This window comes from Mytilus galloprovincialis, chromosome 5 (genome assembly GCF_965363235.1).
Source record: "Mytilus galloprovincialis chromosome 5, xbMytGall1.hap1.1, whole genome shotgun sequence".
Lineage (NCBI taxonomy): Eukaryota > Metazoa > Mollusca > Bivalvia > Mytilida > Mytilidae > Mytilus > Mytilus galloprovincialis.
This window is the reverse complement of record NC_134842.1, coordinates 97,971,247-97,988,458: the sequence shown is the minus strand read 5'-3', so window position 1 is coordinate 97,988,458 and position 17,212 is coordinate 97,971,247. Positions and strand designations below refer to the sequence as shown.

The following is a 17,212-nucleotide window of genomic DNA, read 5'->3' as shown; positions in this document are numbered from 1 at the left end:
TAGTTCAGATGTTAATAGGTAATAGGGCTGACATTAACAAGTGTGATACAAAAAAAGAAACACCTCTGTTCGTTGCTTGTCAGGGCGGACACACGGAAGTAGTTCAGATGTTAATAAACAGTAAGGCTGACATCAATAAGTGTGATGACGAAGAAAAGATGCCTTTATGCATTGCTTGTCAGAACGGACATACTGAAGTAGTACAGATGTTGATTAAAAATAAGGCTGACATTAACAAGTGTACAGATACTGGAGAATCATCTCTATACATTGCCTGTCAAAAAGGACATATCGAAGTAGTTAGAATTTTAATAATTAATAAAGCAAACATTAACAAGTGTACAAAAAAAGGAGAATCACCATTGTTTATTGGTTGTTTTTATGGATATATTGAAGTAGTACAGATGTTGATAAACCATAATGCTGACATTAATAAGTGTAGAGATACTGGAGAATCACCTTTGTACATTTCTTGTCAGGACGGATATGCTGAAATAGTCCAGATGTTAATAAACAATGATGTAGACATGAGTAAGTGTTCAGGTACTGGAAAATCGCCGTTGCTTATTGCTTGTCAGCAAGGACATACTAAAGTGGTTCAGATGTTAATCAACAATAATGTGGACATAATGAAGTGTAGCCATACTGGAGAATCACCTCTGTACATTGCTTGTCTGCATGGACACATTGAAATTGTACAAATGTTAATAAATGATAAGGCTGACATCAATAAATGTAGAAGAGGAGATTATTCCCCTTTGCTGGTAGCTTGTTGGCATGGTCGTGCCGAAATAGTTAAGATTTTGATAAAAAATAAAGCAGACATTAACAAGTGCAATGACATGGAAATGTCACCTCTGTACCTTGCTTGTCTGAAAGGTTACACTGAAATAGTGCAGATGTTAACGAATAATAAAGCTGACATAAATAAGGGTGACGAGGAAGAAGAATCACCTTTGTTCATTGCTTGTAAGGGTGGACAGACGGAAGTAGTTCAGATGCTTATAAACAATAAGGCTGATATTAATAAGTGTGATAATGTAGGAACGTCACCATTATTCACTGCTTGTCAGGGTGGACATACGAAAATAGTTCAGATGTTAATAGACAATAACGCTGACATCAATCGGTGCAGAGGACCAGGTAATTCACCTTTGCAGATGGCTTGTTTGATCGGTCATACAGAAGTTGTTCAGATTTTGATAAAATATAAAGCAGACATTGATAAGTGTGATGAGGAAGAAATATCACCTTTGTACACTACGTGTATAAAAGGACATATTGATGTAGTTCAGATATTAATAGACAATAAGGCTGACATAAATAAGTGTGATAATGTAGGAACGTCACCATTATTCATTGCTTGTCAGGGTGGACATACAAAAATAGTTCATATGTTAATAAACAATAAAGCTGACATTAATAAGTATAGAAAGACTGGAGAATCGCCGTTGTTCATTGCTTGTAAAGAAGGACATACTAAAATAGTTCAGATGTTAATAAACAATCAAGCAGACACAAACAAGAGTGCGATTTCAAAAGAATCTCTCTTGTTGATAGCTTGTAGAAATGGTCATACAGAGCTTGTTGAATTGTTATTAAAAAACGGAGCAGATCATTCTGTAAAATGTAGAGGACAGACATTATTAGATATTGCTAGATTAAAAAACCATGCCGATATTGTGTATCTATTACAAACAGAGAACAAATACACAATTATATACAGTAGAACATAGGCAAATACGACGGTCATAGTGATAAAAAGAGAAAAGAATCCTAATGAATAACCTTCATTATACCTTTATTCATTAATGCTAACATAATGCAATAGTATAATAATGATTAATAATCGTCTTGTTACCTTGATTATGTGGGTTTTTGTATTTAGTATTTAAAATTGTTGTACAGAAAAAATTACATGATGATAACTATTTTGAACAATATTGTGTGCTATTAATGAACCATTCATTTAAAAGAACTGTACACAATGTTAAAAACCTTCGTCTTACCTTGGTCATGTTGATGTGTTGTAAAATGTAAATGATGTTCCGAAAAACGTACATACATGATAATTTTTTGTGAACACTACAGCTGTTATAATAACAGACATATCATTTATCTTTAAAAAAAACCCAAAGTAATATAACTTTCAGGATTGTTTGGTGGGGTTCATTTTGCTTAGTCTTTTTTCTTCTTTTTTGTGTTTTGAGTACTACTTTTTGTCTGTTGGTCTTTTTCTTTTGAAAGCCATGTCGTTTTCAGTTTATTTTCGACTTATGAGTTCGATACCTCCTTGGTATCTGACGCCTCTCTTTCCCATAAGACTTTTATATAATAATGTAAAAAAACTAGCCTGTTACCTTAATTATGTGTATTTAGTCAGCATAAACAGATAAAGGGATGTACTGTATCCCATTTAGTTTTAAATTTCATTTTTCTTTGCAATTACTGTCGGGACTGACAAAATGATGTGTATAACTATGTTGTTTATTGTTATAATGATGTTTAGATAATTTTTTTCTTGTAATACATGTTTAACTAGATATAATGAGCAAAGAATAGCACAAGACGTCATGTCATATTTATGTTTAAAAAGAGTACGCTTGCCCTAGAATTCTTTATTTCTAAATTATGAAGAGATAATTACTTATATATTATTATTTTTGGGGTATTTTATATAACTGTTTATATTTTATGTAGAAGGGTTAATTTGCACAAGTACTTGTTTTAATACGTAAATTACGTTGATTTTTGTTGAACAGTTTTTCTGACAATAATAAGTGTTGTCAAAGCGCGTTTTTGTTTTGTTTAAAAAGACATGTTTTTGGCATGACATATGATTACTTAATCAATCGTCTTTGAAATATATTTGCGGTTAATGTTAATTTGGCGTTATCATTTAAATAAGACGTCATACGAACGTTATAGTTTTAGAGGTGAGTCGTTGCTTATAACTTACGTTTTGGAATAATTCCTCCAATCATATATCTGGATGCTTGTAAAAACGATGTTTGAATGTGTAATTTTGTTTATGCCACTGTTCCGGGTCAAAGACCTGATAGTTTCTCATTAAATACATGTTGGTCAAAAGTATAAAGATCAAAGTCTTTCATCATTTGTTTACTTGCCGTTAATCAGATTGATTGCAGTAATAGATAATTGTGACGTCACAAGCGAGTGCGTTGCTTTTTTATTATAACGATCGACCCTGTAATAAATGTCTTGTTCAACCCATGACCTTTAGATGTCTGCGATTCCTGTATCTTAATGAAGCAGACAATATCTGTAAATTTGTTTTCAGTCGTGATCGGACTCCCGCAATAATAAGTACACTCGACAAATACATCTACCAAACGCTTTGTCTCAAACTCTTGTTATTTTAATATAGACACATACCGGTTTGAGGTATTAAATCACCTGTATTTTCATTTAAAAATATTCACGAAGGACTCTGTCTCGAACGAGTTTGAATAAACAATATTAATTTACATTACTAAATGACTCAGTCTACCGATAAGTAAACCAATCCGTATTTATGAGACTCAAACATCAAGGTCACAACAGTTAATATGAATTTATCGAGTAAATAAAATACTGTATAAAAATTTCAGAAGACTCACTTTTTGTTTAACTTCAACTAAAGGTCAATATTTTACAAAATATATACTACTAACGAATTCCTTCATATTATTATATTATTATAGGACTATTTATTTCTGATTAACCGGAACACTTGACCTGAGTTATGCCTAGTGCAATATTTTCTTGCATCAATTTGTGTGTTTGAATATTGAATCTTTCTTATGAAATTATAGGAAGTGAGCTATTAAATTAATAGTTCATTTTTTAAGTGTTTTAATATTATCAAAACCTTCACTGAAATTGAAGACATGGGAGGATATGTATTGTACATAACTTGTGTCTGTCGTCAGGAAAACATTCTATCCAACAGCCCAACTTTATATTGTTAAGTTTTACATGATTACGTGAGAGTATAAGATATACCTGTCTGTGTCGTTGAAGGTATCATCTTGCATTATCCTTAAATTTTTTAACTTGCCTTGCATATAGTCCGCGATTGCTCTTTTGACCTGTTAACTATGCAATAACCTATAAAGTTCCCAACACATTCTTATAAAGGTCTTTTGATATCTTAGGCGATTGGTCTATAGGGTCATCTAATACTGCTTTCATTTAATGTCTGTCAACAGTATCCTGGTACAGAATTTTCTCTTAAAATACTGGATCAATTTGCTGAATGATCCTTAATTGAGAGAATAATAAACAAAAAACTAGTATGAGAGACAGTAACTAACGATAATCACTGAAATATATGAGTATGACTTTGGACAACATACAATAGAATGAGGTGGGCTAAACGTGTTTCTGAATGATCCATCGATGGTGTTATAGCACTGAGTTAGAATAAGTAAAATTTATTGTAAAAAAATCATCAAGAGTTAACTATGCGATAATTTGTTTGACCCCCGCACGTGGCAGGTGAGTTCGAATGTCAAATGTTCAACTTTATATCTATAAATACGTTACCATCATAATTATGAGTAAAATATTAAATATAACGCAAAACTTAATCCCCTGAACAAAAAGGATGAAAAACAACTCTTTGTGCAGAAACTAAAGGGGCTAAGGAATACAAACTCTGAGCCTGATAAAATTAGGATTGCATAGTGAGAAATGAAAGAATTTTCAGTTCGCAAGTTCAGATAATACTTCATCTAGATAAGCTTTATTGAAAAGTGTCCAGTTAGAAATAGCTCTTACATCATAGGCCGTATCTTCCATACTATTCAGAAGTTCTTCATGAGAAGATCCAAGTTGAAATGGTTTAAACAGACAAATCTTGTGTCCTTTATTAATAGGAAAACATAATCCTCGAATTTGAGAAGATGTGAAGACTTCGAGTTGTCTGAAGATATAAACGTAAGTCTCGGATGGACACTGAGAGAACTTTAGCACTTGAATCATCATTTGAACTCATTATAACCAAAATCTGGATTGATCACATATTAAGCTGAACATTTAAAAAAAAATAGAATTTTATTTAAGTACTTTGTGTGTAGATTCTAATCCAATTTTCCGTAAAAATAATATGAATTCTGTGATCAGTTACGCGGAGTTCAGTTTCTTTCCGACATGTTTTGATTTTTATAATCATATTGTAATATTTTAATGTTTTGTAAATATTCACCTCTAGTTAATTTGGCTTTATAACTGTTTATTTGTGTACAGAGAAAATTAATGACGCAAGGCTAATTTGACAAATGATTAGTTTTATTATCTGCAGTTAAAGTTGAACTGTCAGATGTAATAAAGACAAGTACCGATGTCTTGGGGTGTGGGGAAATAAAATTAGTTCCTATTTTGTTTGTGTAGAGATAAAGTATTTAAACTCTATGATAAAGGTCAGTTGGTCAAGCAACTGGGAGATTGTGTATCAGCTGTGATACTGTAAGGATGTGTATTCCTTGAAGTCTTGAATCAGTAGATTCTGGAGGACTTGACGTATTTAAAGTTTATATGTTTAAACTTTGTAGCTGACTTTGTTAGTGTGCCTGAAGTAATGTACATTTGTTAATAAACTTGTAAATATATACCGTATTATTTAGTTGCTGGGATTTTACCACAAGATATATTGTCATGCCATAGATGGCTATGTCCGTCCGTCTGTGTCGGTGTTGACCTCCCCTCGATCACGTTACAATATGTACATACATGGTAAATGAAAAGTTTTTAAATAGTGCATCTCATTTTGTTTCATATTTTTTTTTATGAATATGATTTCAAGGTCGTGTATTGTTTCTTTTGTTGACTAGTATAGATTCAGATCGTCATGAGGTCGCGGTATTCATGAGCGACATGAAAATGTAAATTTTCATTGTTTTCACGATGCTACTTTGTCCTCATTACGCTTCTACATAGATCCCGCTACGATTATACCACGTTCTCGCCACGCTTATTAATAAACCCGATTTGCTACGCTACTAACAGTTGTACGAATTGGGAACCGTCATTGAACTTTTGAAATTAATTCATATAAGCCCTTAATGTCAATATATGTTTAATGAATCATTTTCAAAAAAGTATTTGGATGATGTTTAGCTACAACTGGGTTATAGCTTCCATGTAGATATGTTACCTATTTATTACAAACGGTATTGTGTCTAATCGATTATGTTTTCAACAAACCGTTGCAAGTAACTTAAATTTATTTCCCCTGAAATTGCACCAGCAAGAAAAAGCTAAACATAAAGCACATTTAATATAATAGTTTATCTAAAGTCTGCCTGTTATATTGATATAATATTATACATGTTAAAGAATAGATAACTAGGCATTTTTAAGAGTTTGTCTTTGAGAAAACACATTTTTGCGCGTGTCCCAAGTCAGGAGCCTCTGGCCTTTGTTAGTCTTTAATTTTAATTTCTTGTGTACAATTTGGATATGAGTATGTCGTTCATTATCACTGAACTAGTATATATTTGTTTAGGGCTAGCCTCCGGGTTCGGGAATTTCTCGCTACATTAAAGACCTGTTGGTGACTTTCGGCTGTTGTTTTTTCTATTGTCGGGTTATTGTCTCTTTGAAATATCACCCATTTCCATTCTCAATTTTATAATACAATAAGAGCTTTTTTAACATAAAAAAATGACCTTATTGGATGTGTATACTGTTAAAGGTCAAAACAAAACCTGTTCCTAAATTTAAAGGCCGATACACCCAGAAGCCCATGCAAAAAACTATCATAGATAAAAACTATAAAAACGATTGAGCAAACAAAACAATTAAATAAATATTTTATTGATAATCAAAGAGCCCACAAGGAGCAGAATAATCAACATTAATTACATACTAATGATTACAAGTGATTCAGAATCATTGATTCGCAATGTCCGGCATGGTCATGAGGAATAAATGTACTAGTCAACAAAAGTACCGATACACAAGTTTGAATAAAATAAACCCGCGGTTTTGCATTAAATCAATGGTTTCGATGAGAATACATTAGACCAATAGGTCAATTATTTACCTCGGTACAGTGTATCCAATTTTATTATATATTGAAAATGCATTGCCTTGTATCGCTTCTTTTGTTGACTGGTATACAATAGTATATATTAATATCGGTTACAACTAACTTGTGTTTGATTATTCATTAGAAGGAAATCCGTCCATTCTATGTTGGAAGTTTAATATTGTAGGTTTTTCTAGTTGTTTAAATTTACTTTTTTTAACACCATTCTTATATATTTCTGCAATTTGGCAAAAAAATAAGTTAACCAAAATTAAAACGACGAATAAAGGATGAAATAAAAGATACACTAGTATTATTCATTGAACAAAGGCGTTAGTACAATTGTATCTAAAGGGGCACTAGCTACGAAATACATAAAAAATCTAATGTATGTTTTTTTTTGTTCAATCGTTAATGAAAGTTAAATAGTGAAATAATAATTGTCCGTGTACGGTTATTTAAAGGAAAAGAATGTCAACATTAAAAGTGAAACAAAGGTAAAAAATATGAATGACTAATTCGATCCACAAAAAATCATTCTTATAACATGTATAAAGGTAAAAACGACGATAAATATACATTTTTAATTTATAATACAAAATTTAACTGACCTATTAAAATTCAACTGCACGAGATGCTTAATCTATGTATATCTATGTTTATGTTTACACCGCTTATATGGTCATAGAAGGTCAACTCGATAATTAATTAGATGGCGTCTTGGCTAAAATTCACACGAAACTAAGCTACATTTTATTGAGACCATGTCCTACAAACTGTTTATTTTATACTTTTGATATATAGTTTAAAAAAATGTTTTACATTGTTATAAAAAAATAATGAGAATTTGAGTCAAATCGGTGACCATAGGGAGACAGATTAATATAAGGGAAACCTTTTTTTCGAATCCTTTTGTAATATGTAATCACTGTATTTATATGTGTATGTCATGTACATGATTTTTTTTTTAGATAAATTATGTTTAAAGTAAATCGGTGAACATGAATTTAGCAGCTAGTGCCCCTTTAATATGAGTATATGACAATTATTCTAGTTTATTAAAATCAAGAATATTTTTTTCCATTGTCAACCAAAAAACGAATACTGATTTTTGTTTATATATTTTAATTTACTTTCGAGAATGTATTTTCTCTTTCAAAGGAAATCTCCGCTTCCTCATCCTCTCTGAAAAAAATCTTCTTTTGCAATGATCGAAATAGATAATTTTTTTTTTGAAAGTAGTTTATAGTTATGATTTTATTTATCCCAAAGTCTGGAAGAAAATAATCTTTTTTTTCTATAAATAGGCTAAACATAAACAATACCTATAACAAACAGAACCGAAAATCTATATTTAGAATCTAAAGGCCGTGTCAAATTAGTTCGTTTAAGGTCTGTTTGATTAATGAACTTGTGCATAACTTAGTTATCCACTAAAGAATCAGTACAATCTGTTCTAGAAACGTGGAAATTGTTAGCAGGAGGATTTTGAAAATAAATAACTCAGCCTTCATAATCACAAAAATAAATGGTTTGTTCTGTGGTAGTTTGAAAATAAATTACCTGACTTGCAATGTATTGAAAATTATTTACTCAGCAGGTCTGATCAAGTTTATGACATGGCAACAGATTTTTCATAAATTCATTTTTTTCCCCCAAACAAATCGGAAAACACTTCCTAATTTTTTTAATATATTATTGTCTGAAAATTGGTTTCAATTAACTTGAGGTATATTGTCTCAGGAAACCTTACCTCACTTTTATTTTAACAGGGTCTTAACTACATTGAGGCAAATGCCTTCATGTAAGAAATTTCATATCCAAACGCTTGTCTCCTTATCAAATTATGTGCACGGCGAGTGCCTTGCAAGAAGCAAGTTCTGTTTTCCTTCAGACGTAGCCCTGATTTTTCGGGATCAATGTTTCTTATTTATTTGTCTTTTGTTCATTGATTGCTCTTCTATATTCTGTTAGTGTTGCATTACTTTTGTAATTTGGTAATTTTGTTATGAACTTGATCATGAGTTTAAAAAAAACAGCAGCCACAGACTCAACTATGTGAATTTCAGTTTTTGCTTGATCATGCACATTGGTCTTTTGATGCTGTCCCTAGAAACTTAAGTCTTACATTTGTACACTGAATGTATACAAGACCAAAATATTGTCAAAAAATTATTAAAACAAAACTTACATTTTCAGATTATGAAAGGGTCTTTGGAACACTCAGAAAGCATGATTTTGCATCATTTGTTCTATAGCTTCTTGGGCCTTCAGTGTCTCCAAAACTCTTCAAAAAAATATTTGCCTCGTTCCGCTCGGCGATATATCTTGGCCAATACTTTTAAAAGAGGCTAGTTACAACCAAACTTTAATGCAATACATGTACATTGTATATGCAGTTGGGAATATAAAAGATTCATTTCTGAAGAGGATGATGATTAATTCTGATTAAATGGTACATAATTCAATCTATCCTAATATGGGATAGATTGCTTTAACTCTGTGAAGCTGCCGTTTCAGTTATTCGAGTTTCTTTATACAGTTTCTTAATAATGTAGGTTTGCAATTTTCTGAAAATCAAACTACGTTTTTCGAAAAAGGGTCATGTGGCCTAGCGGACCAATATCGTCTGTAATGTCAATATATCGGCTGCATTGGCGTTCAGAGATTTAAGAAGAAAAGGCAGACATTTTTCATCAGAGTAAATTCTGGGTTTTATATTAATATATTTCTATGCAATGTAAGAAAAATGTAAGAAAACCGTATACATATTTCTACGTAATACAACATGTAATTATCAGAAAAGAAAAATGTTTTTTTTTATAAGATTCAGTAAAGAAAATTATTTGGTAAGTTTTGCAGTGGGATTTAACGTAGGCGTGGTTTTGTATAAAATCCTTTAAACGCATATTAACTAATTGATCTCTATAGCGAGGATCGATATATATAAGTTCTGAATTAAACCAACGTACACACTTGCATGAAATAAGTGAAAAAGGGTTTGTTGTTCACATTTCACATATTAGTTTTTCAGATTGTGTGATAGTAATATGGGAAGAATGGCCCGGAAGACTAGGAGCCCGTATGCGGCGGCCAACAGGAAGTCCGCACACCATTCTTCAGATGGGGAAACAGTTATTTACCGGAGGACTGGAAGTGTGATAGTCCAAATAATTATGACGTCTTGAAAGGCTATTATAATTTTTTTCTTTGACGCCTTACTTCGACGTCATAACGCCAAACTCATATTTTCAGTTGGACTTTAGAGGGAATTTACTGCTTTACTAAAACTTTTAGCTGGTTTCTCCTTAAGATGCTTCATTTGAGGAGTATAAAATATATTTTTGAACCAAACTCAGTACATTTTTGACGGACCTGAATTTCCGGATAATGTAAAACAAAGGTTCCGGAAATTCGGGTCTGTCCAAATTTTACCGAGTTTTTATTTTACAATCTCCTAAAAAGAAATCAGATAAACGTTTTAAAAAATGCAGTCGACATGTTCCCGCCTCGGATGGAATTGTTATTTACATTATTATTTCTGTAGGGATTAATTGGAAATATTTTGCACAAACAAACACATAAAAGGTAAGAATTTTTATATATGCAATTTTTTTTAGCCTTCAATGAAAATTTGATGGCTAAATCGGGTCTCAAAGTTGAGAGCAAAATATGCTCTCAAAGTCCAACCGAAATGGCGGCTTCAGCATTATGACGTCGAAGTAAGGCGTCAAAGAAAAAAATTATAATAGCCTTTCAAGACGTCATAATTATTTGGACTAGAAGTGTGAATGCCACTTCTCAGCGAGTTCCCCAGCAACAGCCGACCGCAAGCCTGAGTCCTGAGTTGGAGCAGGTGGCAGATACTGTCACCCAACGCATAATGCCAGAATTAAAGGACCAAATAGCTAAAGCAATTGAGGCTATCCAGAGGACACCCACACTCTGCTCAACCCCAGATACAGATTTGTCAGGTATAAATCTCACTAATAACAGTATACTTGTAAATGATAACGATAATATTGCCCCTGTTAAAAGTTTCAATGATGACCTTGGGGTGCACATTTCACAACAAGTGAGAGACAAAATTATTAATGGGGAATATGTAGAATTAGAAAACTTATTGCTTATTTCTCATTCCGAGCAATCAAGGGCAGTAGTTATGGATAATAATGGGAATCTTAATTTAAAGTTAAAATCTGGAAAGAAAATATCCGACATTAATACATGGTTCGATGCTATCTTAATTTATACTAGCATTTATACAGCAGAACATCCTAGTAGTACCCCGGGTTTACTGAAATATATTTATAATGTAAAATTGGGGGCAGGCAGATGTGCTGATACTGGTTGGTTAACCTATGATCAACAATTTAGACTAAAACGTGCCAGAAACCCATCAATGAATTGGGGTTGTGTAGACATGGAGTTATGGCTTCTGTATATTTCCCAGGGTGTAACTCCTACACAATAACCTCAAATATCTCAAATGAATGCAGGGAAATGTTTCTTGTACAACAATAAAGGTAGATGTGGCCGTTCAGCTTGTCGTTATCTTCATAGGTGCTTAAAATGCGGGGGTGCTCATGCAGCTTTGTTTTGCAATTTAAAAACTACACAAAACAGTCAGAATGAGAAAAGAAAGCCTTATGAATCATTTCGGAGTGACTTTCGGAGAGATAACAGCTATAAAAACAATGTCAATGGATTCAGATTTAAGTCCTCATCGTCAGTCCGAGGAAGCATATAGCCATTATAGGCTAACGGAATTAGGAAAGACACCGATTAAAGTGGAAAGATTAAGACATTTTCTTTTAAAAGTTTTCCAAATAAAATTGATGCACATATATTGTTAGATGGATATACAAATGGATTTAAAGTAAATTACATGGGTCCGCGTCAAGCTGTAAATTGTTCGAATTTGATTTCGGCAAAGCAGCATGAGTCTGAATTAGAGTAAAAAATTACGAAAGAGATTCAGACCGGGCGAATAGCGGGCCCCTTTAAAAACAAACCCTTTTCTAACCTCCGCTTATCACCGATAGGGCTTGTAGCTAAAAAGTCTCCTCCTGGCTCTAAAATTCACGGATGGCGTATGCTACAACATTTGAGTTATCCACTGGGAAGTAGTATTTTAGTTTTATTGACCCCCAATTAGCAACTGTGCAATACACATCCTTTAATTTGACAAAGTTCTTGGCACTATTAGAAAACTAGGAAAGGGGGCAGACAGGACCGGGCAGACATGGCACGAATGGATATATATATATAGTCTTGGCATTTAGATTATTAATATTGCACCCTGATGAATTTGTTTTATTTGGTTTTCGCTTTCAAGACAACTTTTATTTCCAGAAAGCGCTCCCAATGGGATGTTCGGCGGCGTGCATGCGCGCTGTTCGAAAATTGTTCATGTTTTTTTAGAGTGGTTGGTCCGTTTTCAATCGCACAAGGAATCAATAGAGCATTATTTAGACTATTTCCTGCTTGCCGGAGAAGCTCGGTCGAATGTTTACATCTCATGAACAATTTTAGGACTATTTGCAGCGATATTGGAGTTCCTCTAGCGGCGGAAAAAACTTTAGGTCCTTCGTGTATTATGACTTTTCTGGGATTAGAAATAGACACTCTGGAGATGGTCATTCGGATACCACAAGACAAACTAACAGAGGTTAAGGGAAAAATGGAATTGACTATAAAGAAAAGAAAAATCACTCTAAGGGATCTTCAATCTTTAGTGGGCTCCCTCAAAATTTGTGCCAAAGCAATTCCGTCAGTTCGAGCTTTTAACAGGAGGTTTTGTGATACTATGTGCGGTATACAAAGGCCAACTCATTTTATCCGAGTGACACTAGGTATGAAGGAGGACATGAAAACTTGGCTTATATTTCTCGAGAATTTCAATGGTACTTTGGCTTTTGGTGAGAGCGAATGGCTTTCAAATAGTCAAATTCATTTGTTTACAGATAGCGCTGGTAACCCAGATTTAGAATGTTTAGGTTGTGGGGTTTACTTTTCAGGCCGATGGGCTTATTTCCAATGGCCTTCTAGTTGGGAAAACACTGACGTTATGGCTGATATAACCTTTTTGGAGTTAGTGCCTATTGTGCTATCGATTTTGTTGTTTAAAGAGGATTTGCACAACAAGCGAATACTTTTTCATACAGATGATAAGGCATTTGTGAGTATTTTGAACAAGAAGTCCTCAAAATCGAGACTGGTGATGGAGTTGGTTCGGCCTTTTGTATTACACACAATGCTTCTTAATATGCAATTTAAAGCAGTACATATTAAAGGTCGTTCGAACTTCATCGCTGATGCTATTTCACGTAAACAGTGGCACATATTCCGCATGGTAGCACCACAAGCTGAGACAGAGGCGACACCAATCCTAGAAACTTTTCTGCAGCTGATTTCCGGTCTGAAATTAATCGTCTAGTAGATGCCTCGCTAGCTTCGAACACGAAGGATACATATAGAACGGGATTGCGGAGTTTCGAGATATTTCGGAAAGACTTTAATATGGAGTGCGTGTGGCCGCCTCCCCCTCGCAAATTGTGCTTTTTATTGCATATATCTATAATACTAAAATTACGAGGTCCAATTTGTCAGCCGTCATCACGTAAAAACGACGAATCACAGAATTCAACTTTATATATAACTAATATAGTACAAAGGTGTAGATTAAAAATTACACCACTCCAGGCCCTTTTGTTTTCCACGTAATTAATATTACCAATAATTAAGAAGTTCCGGGTCGAGTCCGCTACCGATACCAATAGTATATTCACCTGTTACCTATTACCTTATCTGTACGTTCCGCATCTGACAGGCGCACCACCAAACGTTGTATTCAGGACTAATATGCTATATTCACGGGTCATAACCACAGGGTTAATTTGACACTACTAAATTGTAAAATTGTTACCTATTGTAGTATTTTAATCAGTAAGACTTTCTAAGATAACAATACGAATACTAAAAATCTGGACTAAAAATAAGGCGTATAGGTACAGTTTTCAATTTGTTAGTGGGCATGACGTAAAACAGCAAAGCAAAGAATTCAACTTTATTTATAACTTATATAGGACATAAAATGCTGTTGATTAAAACATACTCCATTCCAGGACCTTTTGTTTTCCAAATAATTAATATTACCAATAACTGATAAGTTCCAGTTCAACGGGTTCAAACAGAAAGACTTGAAAGCAGAGAAAAACTGTGTATCTTATAATCGACATGACTTTATCAGATGACAATACTAATACTAAAATAAGGCTTGCGCATAGTTATATACTTTGATTCAGTCACGGACCCGTGATATCACGGGTGTGGTCTAGTATCACTGAAAGGAAGAGCACATAAAACTGTCAGCTGTTACGTGACTGCTATCGTTTTTCGTTGCAAGGTTCTACAGTCTAAATTTATGGACTATTCACAAAATTTTATTACACGAAAAATGTTAGAGTGTTTGATACGCAGTAAGTTCTCGAAGGATAAGAGGTTTCCAATTACATCGGAACTTTTGGCTAGGATAATTGAAAAGTTGCCATCGGTTTGTTATTCAGCATACGAATCTTTGCTTTTTGCGGCAGCTTTTTCAGTCGCCTTTCATGGCTTTCTAAGAGTTGGAGAATTAGTTTACACAAAATAAGCCAAGCGCAAAATATAATATCAATACATGGTACACAAATTTTATGGGGAGCAAAAGGGGAGTTTATTAGGCTTCACTTAACACACTCTAAGGGGGATCAAACTGGTAAGGGTATTTCTATTGATATAAGGAAGACGGATTCAACAGTTTGTCCAATACTGCTATTAAAAAGATACCTAAGAGTAAGACCAAATAAAAATGGTCCTTTACTCTTTCACCTAGGTGGAAAATGCGTGTCTCGTTATCAGTTCTCTGGTTAGTCCAAGATTACTCTGACGTCCAACGGCTGTTTTGCCAGACAAGCTGGGGCCGTGGGACTTCAGAGCTCGTCCCATATCAAAAATTGGATATTTGCCCACCCAAAATAGATGCGCTGCTTCGTCGCTTCTGATGCCGACTGACGGCCTTGGAATTATATAAATCGGGCATCAATCTGTTCATTTTTCATTTATCTCTTCATTTATGTAAGTTTCACCTACCTGTGAAACTTTATTTTCCCATATTTTAACAGTTTTCACAGTGACCCATCGATTTCGGCATTTTGCCTTTCATTTTCAAAGATAATCACGTGACCACGAGAAAACAGTGATGATTTATGCAAATGACCATAATGTAACATCTCGTTTATTTACGATGCAAGTTATCTAAATGTCCTAGAGCTTCCAATTGTAACGTGGTCGGAACTAAATGCTTCATACCGATCTCCTGTAAAGGAGGTGAAAAAATATATAAATATTTGCATATTTTGAGTCTCGAGACCACGAACTCTCTCGTAACTTGAAGTCCATTTGAAAGTGAAAGTCAAAATTCCGAAATCGATGGGTCACTGTGAAAACCGTTAAAATATGGAAAAATAAAGGTTCACAGGTAGGTGAAACTTACATAAATGAAGAGATAAATGAAAAATGAATAGATTGATGCCCGATTTATATAATTCCAAGGACGTCAGTCGGCATCAGAAGCGACGAAGCAGCGCATCTATTTTGGGTGGGCAAATATCCACTTTTTGATATGGGACGAGCTCTGACGTCCCACGGCCCCAGCTTGTCGGGCAAAACAGCCGTTGGACGTCAGAGTAATCTCGGACTATTCTCTGGTATATTATCTAAAGCATTGAATGTAATAGGTATTGATCAAGTGGCTACAAGTCTCATTCATTCAGGATTGGGGCAGCGTCAGAAGCCTCTGCTAAAGGAATTTCTAATGAGGAATTATGAAGCTAGGACGATGGAAAGCTGGTGCATATAGGTCATATATCAGATTGTAAAAAAATTATTTTGATGTGGTCATTTATTGACATAAAGACAATTATTGTTTATACATACCTGTAAATAGGTGGTATATATATTATGTTATTAAACGTTTAATTGTGTTTTAATAGGGATACTTGAGAGATATGAGAAAAAGTCTGTTTAGATAATAGGCTCGTCCATTGTAAAACATGCATTTACCCATGCCCGCACCACTTATGACGGCATCCATTTGGGTTTAAAGCGGGAAAAATGTACCATTTGGTGGCAAGGTAAAGGGGGCATGAATTGGCAAGAATTAGTACCAAGGATAAAATATTTATTAAGATTTGAACAGGAGCCAGATTTTTTAATTATACATTATGGGGGCAACAACATAGGCTCCTGCAAGTTACATAATTTTAGACGGCAAATTAATTCGTCCCTTTGTAAGTTTCAGAATTGCTCCCTAAAGCTAAATTAATTTGGTCCCAGATACTACCAAGGCTAGTTTGGCGGAATGACCAAAACATTAAGTCTCTGAACCGAGCTGCGGTCAGAATAGACAATTTTGCTGGTTGGTTATGTCTTAAGTATGGTGGAGGATACATTAAAATATCCTGCAATAACATGGAATGAGAATGGACTTTTCAACATGAGCGGTGTTCATCTTTCAAACATGGGAAATGAACTATTTTTGTATAGAATTCAAAGTTTTCTCCAGGAAGTTGTGTAAGCGTTCTTAATGAAAGAAAATGTACATATAATGATTTATTGTACAAACTGTGTGGTTACTATCTAATAATGTTTTGTTGATTAAAGTCGGGCACTTGCAATAGTGTGCTATGACGTCGTTTATTTAAAGGCTTCGCCCTGGAAGAGAAGGGATGAATATAAATATGTAGCAACCAAGTCAATAAGGCCACGGCTTGTTGCGTCGTTTTCTTTTATTTCATGGTGGTGGTCGCATGTTAACATGTGACCATTTGGCGGGAAAGCGACACAACGCCAACAATCTTGCACCATGTTCACATAATGGACTCTAATATCCGTTACTGAGCTTCTGTTCCCAGGGCCAGTATTTTTAAAGTCAATGTCAGTATTAGACTGTAATGATAAAGTGCTCTTTTTGTACAGATGGTTCTAATTGATCATTCTTGATACATGCTAATGTTATCATTGATCAATCGTGATCCATGCTAAAATTTTTAAGCCACAGTCCCACTAGACCACGATCGCACCACGCTCACCGCGATCTAAAATACATTTAGATCGTGGTGAGGTCGCGGTATGAGC

The 17,212-nt window shown here is 34.1% G+C and overlaps 1 protein-coding gene across 1 annotated transcript; it reads left to right on the top strand.

Moving 5' to 3' along the window:
* The first annotated feature begins 10,916 nt into the window (after positions 1-10,916).
* Positions 10,917-16,652, top strand: LOC143074221 (uncharacterized). The gene is made up of 3 exons (XM_076249771.1): positions 10,917-11,108; positions 16,104-16,327; positions 16,511-16,652. Exons 1-3 carry the CDS (start codon positions 10,917-10,919, stop codon positions 16,650-16,652), a joined length of 558 nt encoding a protein of 185 aa, XP_076105886.1.
* Positions 16,653-17,212: the final 560 nt, after the last annotated feature.